Source organism: Sciurus carolinensis, chromosome 2, assembly GCF_902686445.1.
Source record: "Sciurus carolinensis chromosome 2, mSciCar1.2, whole genome shotgun sequence".
Classification (NCBI taxonomy): domain Eukaryota; kingdom Metazoa; phylum Chordata; class Mammalia; order Rodentia; family Sciuridae; genus Sciurus; species Sciurus carolinensis.
In genome coordinates, this window is record NC_062214.1 from 77062880 (window position 1) to 77083497 (window position 20618).

At 37.2% G+C, this 20618-nt stretch overlaps 1 protein-coding gene across 3 annotated transcripts in view; it reads right to left on the bottom strand.

The window, feature by feature from the left end:
* The window catches only part of Tubgcp5 (tubulin gamma complex associated protein 5), a 42930-nt gene that overhangs the window by 19838 nt on the left and 2474 nt on the right, over positions 1-20618 (bottom strand). The window contains exons 2-6 of one of the 3 annotated variants that reach the window (XM_047541881.1): positions 20306-20359; positions 20080-20188; positions 10094-10190; positions 9631-9710; positions 8548-8683 (exon numbers count right to left, since the gene is read on the bottom strand). In XM_047541881.1, coding sequence (XP_047397837.1) covers positions 8548-8683; positions 9631-9710; positions 10094-10190; positions 20080-20188; positions 20306-20359 — 476 coding nt within the window. Of the gene's footprint in view, positions 1-8547; positions 8684-9630; positions 9711-10093; positions 10191-19904; positions 19942-20079; positions 20189-20305; positions 20360-20618 lie in introns of those variants that run through there. The other 2 variants (XM_047541882.1, XM_047541883.1) reach the window with 2 other exon arrangements.

The following is a 20618-nucleotide window of genomic DNA, read 5'->3' on the forward strand; positions in this document are numbered from 1 at the left end:
TCAGAGTAACCACTGGGACTCCAGGCGGCTGCCTGAGGAGGAGCTGCGTGGAAGCTGTTTGGACTCAGAGCGACCGCTTCTGAACACTGGGGGGCTGCCCGGAGGAGAAGGAGGAACGTGGCGGGTCACTTGGTCTAGGAGGGACAGCATCAGAGCTACAGGCGGTTGCCAGAGGAGGAGGCGAGTGGTGAGTTGTTTGGACTCAAAGCGACTGCTCCTGAACACCGGTGGCCTGCCTGGAGGAGGAGCGCGGTGGGTCACTTGGACTCGAGCGACCACTCCTGAACACCCGGGGGGGCTACCCCGAAGAGGAGGAGGAACAGGGCGGGTCACTTGGACTCGGAGTGACTGCCTAGGGCTACGGGTGGTTGGCGGGAGGAGGAGAGGTGAAGTGAGTTGCTTGGACTCCTAGTGACTGCGTTGGAACACCGGGCGGCTGTCCAGAGGAAGAGGCGTGTGGCGGGTCTCTGGGACTCGGAGCTATTGTACGGGGCTCCAGGTGGCAACTCAGAGGAGGGGCCGCACAGCCAGGCGATTAGGGGCAGAGCAGGGTCCCAGGACCTAGGCAGCTTCTTGGTGGAAGAGCCACACAGAGACACGCTTAGGGGGCGCAGCGAAGTTTCCAGGACTGCGGGCAGATTCTCTGAGGAGAGGCAGCCTAAGGAGACTCGTCTGCGAAGGGTGAGGCTCCCAGGCCCAGGAGGTAGGTCCAGGTCCTTGGGAACATTGCAGAGGAAGGCAGCCCAGCCCAGGCGGTAGTTGTAGATTGAGGGAAACCTCTAGGAGGGGAACTGACCAGCGCGACCTCCCCACCAGGTGAGTCTTCCCCGCCGGGTGAGGTTTTCCCACAAGGACGGTAAAACCAGAGACACAGGCACAAACAGGCCTTGCCTCAGCCCGCAACCTAGTTCCCCTTTGGATGACCATTGGTCAACAAGTGGAGGCACCTCTGCCCACTATCAGGGAATATACCCCACCTGAAGGTCACCACCTCTAGAGAGGCAGTTTCCTTGTGGAGCACCGCATTATCAACTTCCTCCAAGACTTCAGGCTACTGAAGGATAAGAGGGGATATACTAGCAATCTTCAGGGACATTATAAGTCAATAGAGGAAATCTGCAATATCTTAATGACCCACTGATTCCTGAACAATATGAAAAAACAAGGGAAGAAAATGCCCCAAACAAATCTAGATGTTACATCAATAAAATCCAACAACAGCATGGTAGAAGAAATGACAGAAAGGGAGTTCAGAATGTACATAATTAAAATGATCAGGGAAGCAAACGAGATGAAAGAGCAAATGCAGGCATTGAAGGAGGAGATGAAAGAGCAAATGCAGGCACTGAATGATCGCACTAATCGACAGTTAAAAGAGCAAATACAGGAAGCAAAAGATCATTTCAATAAAGAGTTAGAGATATTGAAAAAAAACCAAACAGAAATCCTTGAAATGAAGGAAACAATAAACCAAATTAAGAACTGCATAGAAAGCATAACCAATAGGATAGAACACCTGGAAGACAGAATCTCAGATATTGAGGACAAAATATTTAACCTTGAAAACAAAGTTGAACAAACAGAGAAGATGGTAAGAAATCATGAACAGAATCTGCAAGAACTATGGGATATCATGAAAAGGCCAAATTTGAGAATTATTGGGATTGAGGAATGCTTAGAGAAACAAACCAAAGGAATGAACAATCTATTCAATGAAATAATATCAGAAAATTTCCCAAATCTGAAGAATGAAATGGAAAATCAAGTTCAAGAGGCTTATAGGACTCCAAATACACAAAATTACAACAGACCCACACCAAGACACATTATAATGAAAATACCTAACATACAAAATAAAGACAGAATTTTAAAGGCTGTGAGAGAAAAGAACAAAATTACATTCAGGGGGAAACCAATACGGATATCAGCAGATTTTTCAATCCAGACCTTAAAAGCTAGAAGGGCCTGGAACAACGTTTTTCAAGTCCTGAAAGAAAATGGATGCCAACCAAGAATCTTATACCCAGCAAAACTTACCTTCAAATTTGATGATGAAATAAAATCATTCCATGATAAACATAAGCTAAAAGAATTTACAAAAAGAAAGCCAGCATTACAGAACATTCTCAGTAAAATATTCCATGAGGAAGAGATAAAAAACAAAGAAGCAAATCAGCAAAGGGAGGAATAATCTTAAAGGACCTGTCAAATAAAGGAGGAACCAAGTTGTGTCAAAAAAATAAATAAATAAATAAAATTTTAAAAATGAACCAAATGACCAGGAATACAAATCATATCTCAATAATAACCCTGAACGTTAATGGCCTGAATTCATCAATCAAAAGACATAGACTGGCAGATTGGATTAAAAAGAAAGATCCAACAATATGTTGCCTGCAAGAGACTCACCTCATAGAAAGAGACACCCATAGACTAAAGGTGAAAGGATGGGGAAAAAAACATACCATGCACATGGACTCAGCAAAAAAGCTGGAGTATCCATCCTCATTTCAGATAATGTGGACTTCAAGCCAAAGTTAGTCAGAAGGGATAAAGAAGGACATTTCATACTGCTTAAGGGAAGCATAAATCAGCAAGATATAACAATCATAAACATCTATGCCCCAAACAGTGGCTCATCCATGTATGTCAAACAAATCCTTCTCAATTTTAGAAACCAAATAGACCATAACACAATAATACTAGGTGATTTTAACATGCTTCTCTCACCACTGGACAGATCTTCCAAACAAAAATTGAACAAAGAAACCATAGATCTCAATAACACAATCAATAATTTAGACTTAACAGACATTTATAGAATATACCATCCAACCAAGAGCGAATACACTTTTTTCTCAGCAGCACATGGATTCTTCTCTAAAATAGACCATATATTATGCCACAAAGCTAATGTTAGCAAATACAAGAAGATAGAGACACTACCTTGTATTCTATCAGATCATAATGGATTGAAGTTAGAAATAAATGAAAGAGTAAAAAACAGAAACTACTCCAACACCTGGAGATTGAACAATATGCTATTATATGATGAATGGATAACAGAAGATATTAGGAAGGAAATTAAAAAATTCTTAGAGGTAAATGAGAACAAAGAAACATCATATCAAAATCTCTGGGACACTATGAAAGCAGTACTTAGAGGAAAATTTATTTCATGGAGCGCATTTAATAAAAGAAGTAAAACTCAACAAATAAACGACCTAACACTATAGCTCAAAGTCCTAGAAAAAGAAGAACAGACCAACACCAAAAGTACTAGAAGACAGGAAATAGTTAAACTCAGAGCTGAAATCAACGAAATTGAAACGAAAGAAACAATACAAAAAATTGACAAAATAAATAGTTGGTTCTTCGAAAAAATAAAATTGATAAACCTTTAGCCACATTAACAAAGAGAAGACGAGAGAAAACCCAAATCACTAAAATTCAGAATGAACAAGGAAATATCATAAGAGACACGACTGAAATACAAAACATAATTAGAAACTATTTTGAAAATCTATACTCCAACAAAATAGAAAATTTCGAAGACATCAACAGGTTTCTAGAGACATATGAATTGCCTAAACTGAACGAGGAGGACATACACAATTTAAATAGACCAATTTCAAGTAATGAAATAGAAGAAGTCATCAAAAGCCTACCAACAAAGAAAAGTCCAGGACCAGATGGGTTCTCAGCTGAGTTCTACAAAACCTTTAAAGAAGAGTTCATTCCAATACTTCTCAAAGTATTCCATAAAATAGAAGAGGAGGGAACCCTCCCAAACTCATTCTATGAAGCCAATATTACCCTGATACCTAAACCAGACAGAGACACATCGAGGAAAGAAAATTTCAGACCAATATCCTTAATGAACATCGACGCAAAAATTCTCAACAAAATTTTAGCAAATCGCATACAAATATATATTAAAAAGATAGTGCACCACGATCAAGTGGGTTTTATCCCAGGGATGCAAGGTTGGTTCAACATCAGGAAATCAATAAATGTAATTCACCATATCAATCGACTTAAAGTCAAGAATCACATGATTATTTCAATAGATGCAGAAAAAGCATTTGATAAAATACAGCACCCCTTCATGCTCAAAACACTAGAAAAAATAGGGATAGTGGGAACATTCCTTAACATTGTAAAGGCCATCTATGCTAAGCCCATGGCTAATATCATTCTAAATGGTGAAAAACTGAAAGCATTCCCCCTTAAAACTGGAACAAGGCAGGGATGCCTTCTTTCACCACTTCTATTCAATATCGTCCTTGAAACTCTAGCCAGAGCAATTAGACAGACCAAAGAAATTTTAAAGGGATACGAATAGGAAAAGAAGAACTCAAACTATCTCTATTTGCTGATGATATGATTATATACTTAGAGGAACCAGGAAATTCCATCAGAAAACTTTTAGAACTCATAAGTGAATTCAGTAAAGTAGTGGGATATAAGATCAATGCACATAAATCTAATGCATTTTTATACATAAGTGATGAATCTTCAGAAGGAGAAATTAGGAAAACTACCCCATTCACAATAGCATCAAAAAAATAAAATACTTGGGAATCAATCTCACAAAAGAGGTGAAAGACCTCTACAATGAGAACTACAGAACACTAAAGAAAGAAATTAAAGAAAACCTTAGAAGATGGAAAGATCTCCCATGTTCTTGGATAGAAAGAATTAATATTGTCAAAATGGCTATACTACCAAAAGTGCTATACTACCAAAATACAGATTCAATGCAATTCCAATTAAAATCCCAATGATGTACCTTACAGAAATAGAGCAAGCAATTATGAAATTCATCTGGAAGAATAAAAAACCCAGAATAGCTAAAGCAATCCTTGGCAGAAAGAGTGAAGCAGGGGGTATTGCAATACCAGATCTTCAACTCTACTACAAAGCAATAATAACAAAAACGGCATGGTATTGGTACCAAAATAGAAAGGTGGATCAATGATACAGAATAGAGGACATGGACACAAACCCAAATAAATACAATTTTCTCATACTAGACAAAGGGGCCAAAAATACGCAATGGAGAAAAGATAGCCTCTTCAACAAATGGTGCTGGGAGAATTGGAAATCCATATGCAACAGAATGAAACTAAACCCATATCTCTCACCATGCACGAAACTAAACTCAAAATGGATTAAGGACCTCGGAATCAGACCAGAGACTTTTCATCTTATAGAAGAAAAAGTAGGTCCAGAGCTTCAACATGTCGGCTTAGGACCAGACTTCCTCAACAGAACTCCCATAGCACAAGAAATAAAAGCAAGAATCAATAACTGGGATAGATTCAAACTAAAAAGCTTTCTCTCAGCAAAGGAAACTATCAGCAATGCAAAGAAAGAGCCTACAGAGTGGGAGAAAATCTTTGCCAATCATACTTCAGACAGAGCACTAGTCTCCAGAATCTATAAAGAACTCAAAAAACTCTACACTGAGAATGCAAATAATCCAATCGACAAATGGGCTAAGGAAATGAACAGACACTTCACAGAAGAAGATCTACAAGCAATCAACAAACATATGGAAAAATGTTCAACATCTCTAGTAATAAGAGAAATGCAAATCAAAACCACCCTAAGATTCCATCTCACCCCAATTAGAATGGCGATTATCAAGAATACAAGCAACAACAGGTATTGGCGAGGATGTGGGGAGAAAGGTACACTCATACATTGCTGGTGGGGCTGCAAATTAGTGCAGCCACTCTGGAAAGCAGTGTGGAGACTCCTTAGAAAACTTGGAATGGAACCACCATTTGACCCAGCTATCCCACTCCTTGCCCTATACCCAAAGGACTTAAAATCAGCATACTACAGAGATACAGCCACATCAATGTTCATAGCTGCTCAGTTCACAATAGCCAGATTGTGGAACCAACCTAGATGTCCTTCAATTGATGAATGGATAAAGAAACTGTGGTATATATATACAATGGAATATTACTCAGCCATAAAGAATGATAAATTTATGGCATTTGCAGGCAAATGGATGAAATTGGAGAATATCATGCTAAGTGAGATAAGTCAATCTCAAAAATCCAAAGGACGAATGATATCGCTAATAAGTGGATGATGACACATAATGGGGGGGTGGAAGGGGTTAGTGTTAGGGTTAGAGTTAGGGTTGGGGAGGGGGGCAAGAATGGAGGAAGGAAGGACTGTATAGAGGGAAAAGAGGGGTGGGAGGGGTGGGGGAAGGGGAAAAATAACAGAATGAATCAAACAACATTACCCTATGTAAATTTATGATTACACTAATGGTATGCCTTTACGCCATGTACAAACAGAGAAACATCATGTATCCCATTTGTTTACAATAAAAAAAAAAGTTAAATAAAAAAAATATTGACATGTTAAAAAAAAAAATACACCTGAAAATGGCTCTTTAACAGTTACATAAGCCATCATTTATTTAAAGCCACATATATAGAGATACACACGTAATATTTAATTAAATCCCACTGACTACAAAGTAAAAAACATTTGTTCAATTTTGAAATGACTATGAATAAAAAGATACAAATGATAAAATCAAATAGTCCAATAACCATTAAAGAAATTGAAATAACTGACCATACCCAAAGCATTAAGACTTGTACTAAATTCAAGGATTAGATAATCTCTAGTTTACACAGGTTGTTCCAGTAAAGAGAAAAAGGGAAAGTTATGAGGCTAATGTAAGTGTGATAGTAAATCACGTGAAGATATGATAAATAATTCGTAAAAGAGTAAAGATGAAAAATATATTGAAAAATACCTAACTCAATCTAAGACGGTACTAAAAAAAGAATGATCAAAGAAGTTTAGCTCTGAAATTCAGAGGTGATTCAATATTAGACAATTTATTAATGTAGTAATAAGGTAAAACAAAAATTATGGAATTGCCTCAGGAAAAGAACAGCAAATGATAAAGCTCAATATTTGTGATCAAAGACATCTTTAAAAAAGAAATAGGGGCTGGGGATACAGCTCAGTTGGTACAGTGCTTGCCTGTCAAGCGCAAGGCCCTGGGTTCAAGGCCCTGGGTTCAATCCCCAGCACCGCAAAAAAAAAAAAAAAAAAAGAAAGAAAGAAATATAAGGTAACTGTAATTTGATAAAGGCCACATACTCAACCAGAAGACCATCACACTTCATGGAGGAGTTTCATGTTAACAGTCAGATGACTGACTGAAAGATATCTGCAACGTCTAAAACCTGGGAATTAATGTCAATATCTGCCAAGAACTCTAAGGGTTGGGGAGAGCAGGAAGGATACGACACCCAGAAGAAAAGCAAGTATATGATGTCCATGGGCTAGCAACTCATGCAAGGGCAAATAGAAGACACCAACAAGTAACATGAGCAATTCCTAAATCACTAGTAGACAAGACTCATGCAGATGAAAACAATTCCTAAATCACAAGAGTGCATCTGATCAAGTATTGATAAGATTATGAGAGAAGGAACTTGTATCCCAGCCAAATTCTCACACAGGTCCAGAAGGGGCAAAGAACCTGGGGTGGCAGAGGAACTCAGGCCTATCATCAAGTGAACAAGTAATGGAAATATGGTAGCTGCAGACTGGAATGCTACACAGCAGGCAGAAACAAACATGGACAGATTTTATAACAGAGTTGAATGAAAAGATTAACAAGAAAATTTACACAGTCTAATACCAATTATGTAATTTTAACAGTATCTACAAACTGGTACATGTGTTTTACAAGAACTCAGCATAAGAAGAAGATAGTTAGAAAATACATTAGAATAGGGTCTACAACTAGGCTGGCAGAGAAGGGGAAATAGGAGTAAGAATCAGGAAAAAACAAAAGGTTATAAAGTAAAAAGCACTAAAACAGACTAGAGATGATAATGTGCTCTGAACTGAATGGCATTCTTCTCTGAGGTCCAACTCAATAATTAAAAAGAAAAGGAAGTATAACCAGAAAATCATCAGTACCTGGAGTCAGCTTTAAATACTTTGTGCATGTCCAGCAAGGTCCAAGCGCAGGGGATAGGGTCTGGCTGCTGGTGTAGGCCTCAGTTTGCAGCCATGGGAAAACCATTCTTTGTTTCCTCATGTCCAAAGAGAAACAAAGGATTGGGTGATCTAATCTCTAAAGCTGCTTCCCACTCTTTCTAGACTCTATCAGTTCAGAGTTCCTCACAAAAAGACTGAAAAGAGTAGGCATTCAAATTAAAAAATAAATAGTATAGCTCCTTCCATTTAGACACTAATTTCAGCAAAGTCAATCCTTCAAAATAAACAAAATAAATGGAAACATTTAGAACTAATAAAATTATCAGAACTGTTAAAAAAAAAAACAAAAAAAACCCCTGCATTCTAAATCCCTTTTCAACATTAGTTCTATAGTGCCACTATTATTACTACTTTTTTTTTTTAAAGTGGCGCTAAGGAGCAAATGCAGGACATTGCTGTAGTGCTACTTCCTAGACACTATATAAACAAGATCTATGAATGGTTTAAGATTTGTTTTGTAAGTGGGGGTAGAACCAACACATACAATACCTTTCCAGCTGACTTGGGGCCCCAGGTTTCTATTTTGATCTTGTTCTTCTAATGGAGTCCTGTCCACCTGGATCCCAGAGTCCTCCCTGCTTAAGGGCTGTTGAGCATCTTCTTCTTCACTGTCTTCAGACCAGTTCTGATTTAAAAAGGAAATACACGTTACATTGAGAGAGTACAACAGTGAAAGCTATTTGGGTTTAAAAATTAAGAAAATTTCACAAGAAAAAAACTGGAGCAATGTGGACAGAAAATCAAAACCAAATGAAACATTTCCCTAAATCTCTAAGTGTTGTGAACACAGGGGCACATGCCTGAAATCCCAGCGGCTCAAGAAAGCTTACGTAAGAAGATTTAAGTTCAAAGTCAGCCTCAGCAACTTAGTGAGGCCCTAAGCAACTCAGCAAGACCCTGTTTCAAAATAAAATTTTAAAAAGGGCTGGGGGGCTGGGGAGATAGCTCAGCTGGTAGAGTGCTTGCCTTGCAAGCACAAGGCCCTGAGTTCGATCCCCAGTACCGCAAAAAAAAAAAAAAGGGGGGGCTGGGGATGTGGCTCTGTAGGAAACTGTCCCTGGGTTCAATCCCTGGTACCCACTCCCCTCAAAAAAAATCTCTAAGTGCCTATTTTAGGAACAGAATGATTTTGTAGCAAAAATTCCAAGATCGCTGTTGTTTAAGGAATAGTTATGTTTACCCCACTCAATTTGCCAGTACAGAATCTTTATTTTTGGTACTGGGGATTGAATTCAGGGGCGCTTAACCACCGAGTCACATCTCCAGCCCTTTTTTTGTATTTTATTTAGAGACAGGGTCTCACTGAGTTGCTTAGGGCCTCACTGAGTTACAGAGGCTGGCTTTGAACTCAAGATACTCCTATCTCAGCCTCCCCAGCCACTGAGATTACAAGCATGGGCCACCATGCCCAGCCCAGTATAGGATTGTAACAAGTTTTCTATAATAAACTTCTAGCTCAGTGCAGAGTGTTCATTTTAGCTAGGATACTTCAGGGCAGAAGGACCCACTAAAATAATCTATATCATTTGGGCATGTATTTACATTTTCAATAGAAAAACCAATGTCACTTACTGGTGTGTCCACATTTGGACCAAGGTCAATTTCTTCACCTTCCATCAAGTATTTTCCCCAGTCAAAATCATCTTTCTTTTCTAAAATACAACAGAAGAATCTTATCAGCTGTATGATAAAAACCTGAAAAAAGCCAACACTGAGGAAAGAAGTCTAAACAAACCTCAAAATAAAACACAATGAGAAAACAAAACTTCAAAATTTTTGAAACAAACTAATGTTCTCATACATTTTACATTTTAATTAACTCACTCTCAAAGTGAATTTTCTTTTATGGAATGAAGGTAGTTTAATGTACAAAGTCAGAACTTGAATTTTAAATGAAAATTTGCAATGGCATCCAAAGCAACAGAAGTAGTCTCAGATTTTTACAATTTTTAATAAAATCTCAACATCTAAGTAATTAAGCAATAAAATCAGTTTCTCTTTTATTTCTTATACGTTAAACTATCTGGTAACATACCCACTTCTTTCTCTCTTGGTGTTTCCACATAATTGCTGTTTGAAGGAGAATCAGACAGACACAGAAGGAGTGACAGTATGGAATAATGTGCATCTGTCTTTAAAACAAAAATGCAGAACATGAATCAATGAGGTTGGTAAGTGCTTTCTAAACTAGATTGAGTAATGAAAGATAACCCCATGATAGCTACGTCCCCATTTTTTTTTTCTGGTCTTAGAAAACAAGTTACATCTAAATAAATCCTAACCTCTAGACATTTTTCATAGTTCAAATGAGTACACATAAGGAACCTCAAAGCCATCTAAGGTTTGAGTTCTATACTGCTAACAAGTATAAGACATCTGAATGGATGACAGTCTTTTCTCCTAAAACAACTGTAAAGTCTTCAGAGTATGGTTAAAAATGGATTTTACTCCTGTGGTAATATGCATCATGATGCTTAGACATAACCAGTCGTTTTAACATAGATGTGATTTTTTTTTATTTAACTAGTGTCCTATGTATAACATTCAGATTTTTCCCCAATCTTTTGCTATCACTAACTTAGGTTGTTTCATATTTATGAGTTTATCTATATAATAAATGCCTAAAAAGTAAAATGTTTAGCCAAAGAATATTTGCATTCAGAATTTTAAGGAATGTCAAAATAATCCCCATGAATATTATAATTTTTGAAATATTATACATATTTGTATTCAGTACAAATAGTGTGTATGTAATTGCAAAGAATATAAAATCATCTGTTTTCCATGGTTTTTACTAATCAGGTAAGTGAAATATTACCTCAGTGTTGCTTTGGTTTGCATTTATCTTATGGATGAGTGGGCATTTTTTCATAAGCTTAAAAGTCACTTCATGTTGCTTTTAAAAAAAAAATTTGTAGTTGTAGATGTACAGCATGCCTTTATTTTGTTTACTTTTTGTTTAGCGATGAGAATTGAACCCAGTGCCTCACACATGCTAGACAAGCGCTCTGTCAGAGCTACAGCCCCAAGCTTCATGTTGCTTTATTGGAAACTAATTTATGCTGTTCCTAAAAATTTTCAAGTCTCAATACTTTTTACTTATAATTTACAGTGATTCTCATACATCATTCTATTTATTTTATGAAAAGTACTGTCTTTGTATTGTTGGCTTTTTAGTGAAGAGTTACACATAAAAAAGCGTATTTTTTATTTGTTCAAGTTTTTATGATTGTCAGTCTTTCCTCATTTACAAGACTGATTTCTAGATTGAGTTATTAGCTGTTCAAGAAAAAGTGAACTCAGCAGGCCTGAGTTACTAAAGCCTTGCACAGTCCCCAAAAGGGCTTTATTTTCATGAATGGCCCTTGGCTGGTTTCTGGTGATAAAGCTCTTAAAATGTCTGAACTAATCAGTGTGTTGTAAATGTCAGGTATTGAACCATGCTATATTAGTCTGCCAAGATAGTTTGTGCAAATAATGTGACTTATGGGGAACATCTGCTTTCCTCTGGGAAATCTGAAACTTCAGTAGTTTCAGTCACACAGGCATTACATGCTCAGAAGAGTCCCCATTTCTCCCCAAAAGCCCTGGAGTTCTGGGCTCAAGAGAGCCAACACCAGGCATCTGACATGGCATGTCAGGAGAAAATGTACAATCACTTGAACCAGACTCAGACATGGAATTATCAGATCAGAAATTTAAAATAACTATAATTAATATGCGAAAGGCTCTGATGGAAAAAGTGTATTACAAGCAAGAAAAGATTTGAATAATGATCCCTAAGGTTATGGGAAGGGTGTAAGGAGGTGCAAGGTGGAAGAAAGGAGGTCAGATAAGATCCATGCATGCTATATGCATGTATGGAAATATCACACTGAATCCCATTAACGTGTTTGATTAGTATGATAGTTTTTTAAAAAGAACTGGTGGGTAATGCAAGCAGGGAGATGGAAACTCTATGAAAGAATCAAAATGAAGAGCTACACATAAATCACAGAGCAAGAGAAATGATGAATTCCTTTTATGGTTTCATCAGTAGACTGGCATACCACGGAAAGCACCAGCGAGTTTAACCTTACGTCAACAGAACAGAATATACAAGAACTGTGGGATGACTACAAAGGCCATAACATACCGTAATGGGAACATCAAGAGAAGAAATATTTGAAGAAATGATAATTTTCCAAAATTAAAGACAAATACCAAACCACAGAAGTTTAGAAAACACCAAGAGAGTCAGATAACAAAATATCTACACCTAAGCATATCATATACAAATTGTAGAAAGTCTAAGAGAAAATCCTGAAAAACCCTGAGGGTGGGAGAAGGTGTTCCTAAGGGGAACAAGAATAGGCATTACATTAGAATTCTCTCAGATATCAAAGAAGTAAGAAGGGAGTGGAGTGAAATACTGTAAGTGTTGAAAGAAAAAACCCCAAGAACCTAGAATTCTATATCCAGCAAAATTCTCCTTCAATAGTAAAGCAAAAGTAAAGAATTTCTCAAATGAAAATTGAGGGTATTTGTTGCCAGTAGACCTACCTGGCAAGAAACGTTAAAAGAAATCTTTCAGAAAGAAGGAAAATGATACAGGTTGGAAACTTGAACTTATATAAAGAATTGAAGAGCATTAAAGAAGGAAAAAAAAATGAAGGTAAAATAAAATCTTACATTTTCCATATTCTTAGTTGATTTAACAATAAGCAGCTTGTTCAAAATTATTAATATCGCTTTGGTACTGGGGAATAAACCCAGGGGCACTTTACCACTGAATTATATCTCTAGTCCTTTTTATTTTGAGACAGGATTTTGCTAAGTTGCCCAGGCTTGCCTTGAACTTTCAATCTTCCTGCCTCAGGATGCCTAATTCCTGGGATGATCAGGAGTGCACTATTATCCCTAGCAGTTTATTTGAAATTATAATGGCAAAAAATTATTCAGTGACTTTTGCTTCTCAGTGAAATGAATGATGGTTATCTTATAAGGGATGGGAGGGAGAAACTGAATACTCTGTTACAAGGCGCCCACGCTATGTGTGAATGAAAATAATATAATTATTTTAAAACAGATATAAACTAGAAATAACTATCAGAATGACAGCTGGAAAACACTAAAATATTTGAAAATTAAGCAATATATTTTTAATAATATGTGGGTAAACTATAAATGATTATAAAGCATCAAGTTTGCATGATGTAGTAATGGCAATGCTTAGAGGAAAATTTATATTACTGAATACATGTTAGAAAAAGAAAGATCTGCTCAAGGAAACTAAATTTAAAAAAATGAGAGCAGAGCTAGGTGCAGTGGTACACATCTATAATCCCAGTAACTGGGGAAGCTGAGGCAGGAGAATCACAAGTTCAAGGTCAGCCTCAGTAATTTAGTGAGGCCCTAAGCAACTTACTGAGAACCAGTCCCAAAATAAAAAATAAAAAGGGCTGGGGATGTGACTCAGTGGTTAAATCCCTAGCACTTAATATATATATATATATATATATATATATATATATTAATTTATACATATATATTATATATATATATAAATGAGAGAGAAAGCAGACAGAGAAAGCAGAAATCAATGAAATTGAAAACAGAATATCAATTTAAAAAGTCAATGAAACCAAAAGCTGATTCTTTGAAAAGATTAATAATATTGATAAATGTCTAATATGCTACCCCAAGAAGAAAAACATACTACTGAAATCAGAAATGGAAGAGAGGCCATTGCTCCTGATTCTATGGACATTAAAAAGGATAATAAGGGAGTACTATGAATACTTGAAGTCTAAAAATTTGATAATTTAGATGAAATGGATCAATTCCTTGAAAGATGTAATCTACCAAAATTCATGAGTAATAAATCTTTGAAGACACTCATATCTATTAAAGAAATTGAATCAACAATTTGAGAACCCTCCAAAACAATGCACCAAGCCCACATGGTTCCACTGATGAACGCTAAACATTAAAAGAAGAAATGATACCATTTCTCTACAATCTCTTCTATAAAGTAGCAGCAGAGAGAACCCTTCTTAGCTTAATTTATGAGACCAGTCTGCTGAAAAAAATTAAAGAGCTAAAAAAAGGATGGATGAGGTATCTCCCCAAAGCTGCTTTGTTATTGTATAAATATTCAGAGGTAAAATTGTGAAAGCTGTAATCTAATCAATCATTCCATCCTAGTTTGAATAAATTGGTGGTAACTACAGGCAGGTGGGTGTGGCTGGAGGAGGTGGGTCACTGAGGTTGTGCCATATAAGGGTTTATCTTCCCTGTGGGCTCCTTTTCCTATTTTCTTCTGCTTCCTGGCTGCCTGAATGGACCAGCCCTCTTCTACCAGTTCTTCTGTCATGATGTTCTGCCTGACTTTGGGCCCAGAGCAATGTAGTTGGCCACCATGAACTAAACCTCTGAAACTGAGATAAAATAAACTTTTTTCCTCTCCTGAGAGTTCATGTTGGACATTTTGGTCATAGTGACACAAAGCTAACACATTTCTACATTAGTTTCCCAAGACTGCTATAATTAAAAGCCATAACCTGGATGGTTTAAAGCAAAAGGCACTTAGTTTCTAACAGTTGTGAAGGCTGAAGTCTGAGAATAAGGTATTGGCAGGGCCACGCTCCCTCTGAAGTCTGCAGTGAAAGATTTTGCTTGCTTCTCCCTAGCTTCTGGTAATTGTAGTGATTACTAACATTCCTTGGCTTACAGAAGCAGTTTCAATCCCTGCTTCCACTGTCAGGTAATGTTCTGTGTGTGACCGTGTCCAAACTTCCCTCTTTTCATAAGAACACTAGTTATGGGGTTAAGGCCTACTCTGATCCAGGATGACTTCATTCTAACTTGATTACATTATCAAAGACCCTATAATATGGTCACATCCAAAGACATTAGGTGATAGAACTTGTACATAACTTTTTCGAGGACACAACTCAACCCATAAAAGAGATGGCAGTACATTCTAAATTGAACTAGAGATTCAACACAATCCCTATCAAAATCCTAGCAGGCTTTTTGTATAAATTTATATGACTTTAAAATGTACATGGAAATTCAAGGAGTCTATAAGAGAGAAAACAATTTTGAAAAAGGACAAAGCTGGAGGATGTTTGTTTGTTTGTTTTAGAACTGGGGACTAAACTCAGGGGTACTTTACCACTGAGCTAGAGTTCCTGTCCTTTTCATTTTTTATTCTGAGACAGGATTGCACTAAATTGCTGAGGGCTTTGTTAAATTGTTGAGTCTGGTCTTGAACTTGGCAATCCTCCTGACTCAGCCTCCCAATTCGCTAGGTTATAAGCATGCTCCAGAGAGATAGGCAGAGGGTACTGGTCTAAACATTTATGTTCCCCTAGAAATTCATGTTGAAATACCAACCTCCAAGGCAAGGGGGTTAGGAGCTAGGGCTTTTGAAGGCAGAGCCCTACTCAATGGGATAGTGTCCTAACAAGGAAGCCCCCAGGGGGACTATCAGCTCTTCTGTCAGTTGAGAGCACAGGCAGAAGATGGCTGTGTGTAAACTGGGAAGTAGACCTTACCAGACACCAAATCTGCCAGGGTCTTGATCTTAAATTTCTATCCTTTAGAACTATGAGAAATAAATTTCTGTTACCTAGTGTATGGCATTTTGGCATAGCAGCCTGAACGAATTAAGACAGAGGACTTACATTCCCCAAGTTAAAAACTTACTGTTTTAGTCCGCTTTTGGCCGCTGTGACTAAATGACCCAACCAGAACAAATGTAGAGCAGGAAAAGTTTATTTGGGGGTTCACAATTTCATAGGTCTTAGTCCACAGAACAGTGTGGCAGAGGGAAGCAGTTCACATCATCAGGAAGCCAAGAAAGAGATTCCACTCTTAGATACAAAATATATACCTCATAGCCATGCCCTCAATGAACTGCTCCCTCCAGTCACACCCTGTCTCCAGCTAGCTCTCAGTTAATCCAATCAAGGATTAATTCACTGGTCAGGTTAAAACTTGCATAACCTAATCATTTCTCCTCTGAACCTTCTTGCATTGTCTCACACATGAGCTTTGGGGGACACCTCACATCTAAACCATAACACTTACTATAAAGTTAAAGTAATAAAGACAGGCATACAGAACAATGAAACAATTCAGAATCCAGCCTTATATCCTTACTCTGTGTGTGTATGTGTTGCTGGGGATGAAATCTCTTGGGCCTGCTAGGAAGTGCCCTACCACTGCGCTACATCTCTAATTCCTATCCTTATATTTAAGTATTTAAGGTAAAATCTTTTTTTTTTTTTTTTTTTTTTTTTGGGACAAAGGTGCCAAGTTAATTTGATAGATAAATGATAACTGTTTGAACAAGTGGTACTGGGACAACTGTATATCCATATATTAAAAAAAAAAAAAAAGAATGGGCTGGGGTTGTGGCTCAGTGGTAGAATACTTGCCTTGTATTTGTGGGGCACTGGGTTTGATCCTCAGCACCACATAAATGAATAAATTAAATAAAGGTTTAAAAAAAGGAAAAAAAAAAAAGAGAAAAAGTTCATTAATACCCTTTTCTTACAACATATACAACAAATTAACTCCAAATGGATCACAGACCTAAATGCAAGTGCTAAACCATAAAACTTCAAGAAGTCTTCATAGCTTTGGGTTAGGCTAAGAGTTTTTAGATAAAATACCAAAAGCATAGGCCATAAAAGAAATTATCAAAATGTACTCCATTAAAATTTAAAACTTTTAAACTTAAAAAAAAAAGATTTAAGAAAATGAAAAGACAAGTCAGTAACTAAAGCAAAATATTTGTAAATCATTTTTTTTGATAAAGAACTTGTATGAAAAATATGTAAGTAACTAGCAACTCATATTACTCAATAAGACAAAATAACTCAATTTAAAAATGGGCAAAAAAACTTGAACGGACACCACAGGAAACATACGTTTGTCTGAAAAGCTCCAAAGTTCATGAAAAGATGTTAAACATCATTAGGTACTAGGGAAATGTGAATCCAACCACAATAATATAGTACTATATCCTCTCTAGGATGTCTATAATCAAAATGAGAGACAGTAACAAGTATTGGCAAGGATGTGGAGAAACCAAAACTCTTATACACTGTTAGTAGTGAATTGACAAGATAACTTTGAGAAACAAGTTAGCAGTTTCTTAAAAGGTTAAAGCTAAGTTTACCATATAAAACAGCAATTCAAACCAACAAGGAATGAAGTCCTATGTCCCATACAAAGTGCCCCTGACTCAATCTCCAGTACAGAAAGTTAAAAATAAAAAGTATTAGGGATATGGCTCAGTGGTAGAGGACCTCTGGGTTGAATTCCCAGAATTAAAAAAAAAAAAAAAAAGTTAATTTGATCTTATTGTAACCTTTTTACTTTATAAACTTCTTAATTTTTTCTAATTGACTATTTTGTAGTGACACTTAGCTTAAAACATAAATACAGTGCACAACTGTACAAAAGTATTTTCTTTCTTTATATCCTAAGCTTTTTTCTCTTTTTATTTTGAGACGATCTAGCTAAGTTGCTGAGGCTGGCCTTGAACTTGTGATCCTTCTGTCTTAGCCTCCCAAGTCACTGGGATTACAGGTGTGCATCATGATGCCTGGCAGGACAACTTATTATTGATGAAAGAAATTTTTTTCTATAAATGTAGTATAACCTAAGTGTACAGTGTGTACAAATTCTATAGCAGTGCACAATCATGTCCTAGGCCTTCACATTCACTCACCATGCACTCACTGATTCACCCAGAGCAATTTCCAATCCTATAAGCGCTATCCATGAGAAGTGCTCTGTAAAGTTGTGCCATTTTTTTAAATTTCCATATGTATTTCTTCTGAACCTTTTCTTTGTTTAGATATGCTTGGATACAGAAATACCAATGTGTTACATGTTACCTACAGTATTTAGTACAGTGACATGCTGAATAGGTTTACAGCTTATAAGCCATAGGCTATACCATATTGCCTATGAGAGCAGTTAAGACACACCACCTTGGTTAGTTAAGTTCACTCTGCAACACTCACACGGTGACAGACTACATAAAGATGCATTTCTCACAATGCATCTCTGTCGCTAAGAGACATGTTTTAATTGTACAAATTAAACTGAGATTAAAATATTTGCTGTGTTGGAATGGGGGTATTAATAGTACATAGTGAATATGGTCTTCATGGGTGAACAGTGCTTGGTACATAGTAGGTGCTGCAAAAAAGTTTGCCATTATTTTTATTATTCATATTATAGTGTCATGACACCTAAATTATTCCATTCTACAGCACTATGGTTTGTTTCTTAACTGTCCCCAAAGGTCATGTGTTGAAGGCTTGGTCATCTGCCTGTGGGGCTATGGAAGGTGGTGGAACTTTTAGGAGGTGGGACCAAGTGGAAGGAAGTTAGATTATGGGGGTATGTACTTGAAAGGGACGCTGGGGCCCTAGCCCCTTCCTCTCTTTCTTTTTGGTTCCTGGCTACCATGAGTAGCCTCTGCCAAGTGCAGTTTGTCCAAGATGTACTACTGCCTTGCCACCTGCCCAAAGGCAACAGTCAACTGACTATGGACAGAAACCTCTGAAATTGTGAGCCAAAAGAAACCTTTCCTCTTTTAAACTGAATTTCTCAGTTTTTCTGAGAACATTTTGATAGCAATAGAAAGCTGACGAATACAAAGTCTACTTAGAAAGTAAAATTAGTCAAAGTATCTAAAAAAGATCTGTCTCTTCTTCCCAAATGGTCCTTAGGCATTTCTACTCCTTAGGGCATGGATTCAGAACACTTTAGCTCCCTCCTTCTTCCTGAAATACCTTTATAGAGTCATTTTCTTAAACTGATGGACAATTTTTAAAAAAATTATATAAATCTCTCTCTCTTTTTTTTTTTTTTTTTTGCAGTGCTAAGAATCAAACCCAGGGCTTCATGTGAGCCAGGAAAGCACTCTTCCACTGACACCCCAGTCTTAAATCTCTCTTCTTTATGATACCAATTTCCAGTGTTAACAAAAAGAAAGCCAATCAATAATAGAAAACTCATCAAAGGTTGTTGGGAAGATTAAATGAGTGAATATATGTGGGCAGTAAAAGGTTAAATGAGTAGGTATAGGTTGCCTAAACCCTTAACATCCCAGATGCCTGATGATACTTGATGACCTAGATGGGCTCCTGGCAGATACCTCTTAAACCCTCAGAGGACTCTGCTAAGAAGAGTGTGTCTGCCAAAGGCTTGGACCAAGCTCTATCAGTGTGACCACAGTTAATGTTAACAATGTGACTTATTGTGAATGTTTGTTTCATGTGCTAGAAGCCCTCAGTTTGACCTCTGTTGGGCTGGGTCTGAGTAGTTAAGGGCAGTCATATAGGCACTGCTTCCTTCCATGAACGACCTCAACAAAAATCCTAGACACCAAAAAACTGCCCAAGTTGGCAACACTTTACACATGTTGTCATGCACTGTTACTGGAAGAATTAAGGGGATCCCTGTGTGACTCTACTAGGAAGGGACATCTGAGGCTTGTGCTGGTTTCTGCTCTATGTACCTTGTCCCTTTGCTGAGTTTAACCTGAATCCTTTCACTGCAATAAGCCATAAAAACAGTGAGGATATCAGCTTGAGTTCTGTGAATCCTTCTAGCAAATCATTGTTGTCTTGGGGCCCATGACACACTATCAAAGTGTATCTGGCTTCTAGCAAATAAGAATATGCAGTTGTTACCAAGTGCTGAGAAGCCATTTGAAAGTTTTAAAATATCCAGAAAGTGCTATAATTTGTGCCAACTGCAGATCTCAATAGCCACAATAGGTTGGAGGCAAGAAGATGATTAAATAAGAACATGACTTTTCTTTCATAACAAACCTGAAGCATACTTTATTTGATGGCAACATTTAAGTCAACTTCCAGGAGATCCTGTTTTAGCTAGGGGACAACACTAAAATAGAATGAATGGTTAAATATTAACAAAAATAAGCTGAAAATAATCAGACTGAAAAAAGTGAAATATACAATGGAGTTCTCCTAATTGGAGGCATACCTTTATTTCCTTTATGCTGGGAAGTGATGAATTTAGAAACTCCTCAGTTAATTTCTTCCAACTAGCAGCTTTGCTGAGATCAGAATGAATAATGAATTTTTCATAAATTCTAAAATATATAAAAAAATCCACTGAAGGTTATAAAGATATAACAAGAAAATTGATAAGAAATCCACATATTTCTGAACATATACCTACGTATACACATGCATATAGAATGACTTACCCTTCTATTGTCTTTTCTACTTTATGACTGTTGACATCCAAGAAACGATGAAATCTAATAAAGATAAAATGTGATTTTTATGCCATTTTTGTCATACAGCTAAGTAGAGTCACCACATAGCTCTCCATATCCCCATATACCCTATTTTTTGCTATACATTCCCAGAATGAACCTCTCTCACCACTACTCCACCACCAGACAGGTAAACAATCACCATGTCTCAGAGACTGCTCAGGCATCCTTTCCTCAGGACACAGGTGTACCCTGAGCCTCCCAACCCTGTCCTCTGGTTCCTTTATCTTCACAAAAGGCC